Source organism: Atta colombica, unplaced genomic scaffold, assembly GCF_001594045.1.
Source record: "Atta colombica isolate Treedump-2 unplaced genomic scaffold, Acol1.0 scaffold126, whole genome shotgun sequence".
NCBI classification, from domain to species: Eukaryota; Metazoa; Arthropoda; class Insecta; order Hymenoptera; family Formicidae; genus Atta; species Atta colombica.
In genome coordinates this window covers 5,122,718-5,123,793 of record NW_017259213.1, presented here as the reverse complement: position 1 = coordinate 5,123,793, position 1,076 = coordinate 5,122,718, and the positions used below count along the sequence as shown (strand labels likewise).

Here is a 1,076-nt window from a genome sequence, read left to right as displayed (position 1 = left end):
GCGTTGTTTTGCTGCCAACTGCTGTTGTGCTTCTGTTTACGAAGTGTAACGGTAATCAATATTTGCGCATTATTGGAGTATTATAGGAATACTTCACAAATAATTTGCAAAAATGTCAGACATACGTATTCTGGGTAAGCGATTAGCGCAACGTATCGGTCAGGAAGCGATTGTGCTTGGCAGAATTACGGAGGTATGAAAATATTTTAGCTTAGATTATAGTTTATATAGTTTATAGGTTATGATGATCGTCAGCAACAAAAATTATTTTTATCGCATTTTGTTGCAATAAATATTAATTATTATTAATTAAACAATATTTTTAATATATATTATTAATATATTTCCTAATAAAGTTAATCAAGATCAATTTGAACAAGTCTCTGCTATTTTATTTTTAAAAAATCAACAATCAATTCGGTTAATATTGATTCATTATAAAATGGCATTGTGCCTAATAAATCTTTTATAATTTTGTATTGATGATTTACGTGAAAATCCATTTGAGGCAATTCGTAGAAAAGTTCTGATAGTAAGAGTGCAGAGATCACGACGACCGATGACGCTCGAATTAACGTGACATTTCTTGAACCATTCGACAACACATCGGGTTACATAGAGGTGCGTGGTACGGTAAAATCAAAGTCTACTATGTCTTGTAGCAGCTTTGTATGTTTCCCTCCAAGTATGACTAAAGACTTTGGTGAGTAAGACATTCTCTTAGCATCAATTTTTCTAAAGTGTCCTTAACAAAGATATTTGCTGCAGATTCAAATGGCTACAATACAATGGTGAATGTGCGCTGTGCAGTGGGGAATCAGCTAGAAGGAGTATTCTATGGAGATTAAGAATCAGTTAGGAGTGTTCTACAGAGATAAAGATTCAAGAAATTTACATATACAAATTGCGTTTACTATGTTTCTCTATACTTCTTTTCATACATTTTTCTTTTTACATTTTGTTAGTTGGTCTGACATATATCCCTACCAAAAAAATAACAAGGAATGCTGCAATATAAAAGAAAAGCATTCAAACATGCATTCCTTCGTCTGTACATAAAATCGATCTGGTGGGAC

At 32.5% G+C, this 1,076-nt stretch overlaps 2 protein-coding genes across 6 annotated transcripts in view; one reads left to right on the top strand and one right to left on the bottom strand.

The window, feature by feature from the left end:
* On the top strand, nucleotides 1–870 carry LOC108684168. The gene is made up of 3 exons (XM_018188317.1): nucleotides 1–193; nucleotides 520–703; nucleotides 769–870. Exons 1-3 carry the CDS (start codon nucleotides 113–115, stop codon nucleotides 846–848), a joined length of 345 nt encoding a protein of 114 aa, XP_018043806.1. The 5' UTR covers nucleotides 1–112; the 3' UTR covers nucleotides 849–870.
* A 143-nt stretch (nucleotides 871–1,013) lies between these two features.
* Nucleotides 1,014–1,076, bottom strand: part of LOC108684167 (WD repeat-containing protein mio-B) — a 5,005-nt gene continuing 4,942 nt past the window's right edge. For all 5 annotated transcript variants that reach the window (XM_018188316.1, XM_018188314.1, XM_018188311.1 and 2 more), the window contains exon 15: nucleotides 1,014–1,076. The gene's annotated coding sequence lies outside the window, so the exon portion shown is untranslated.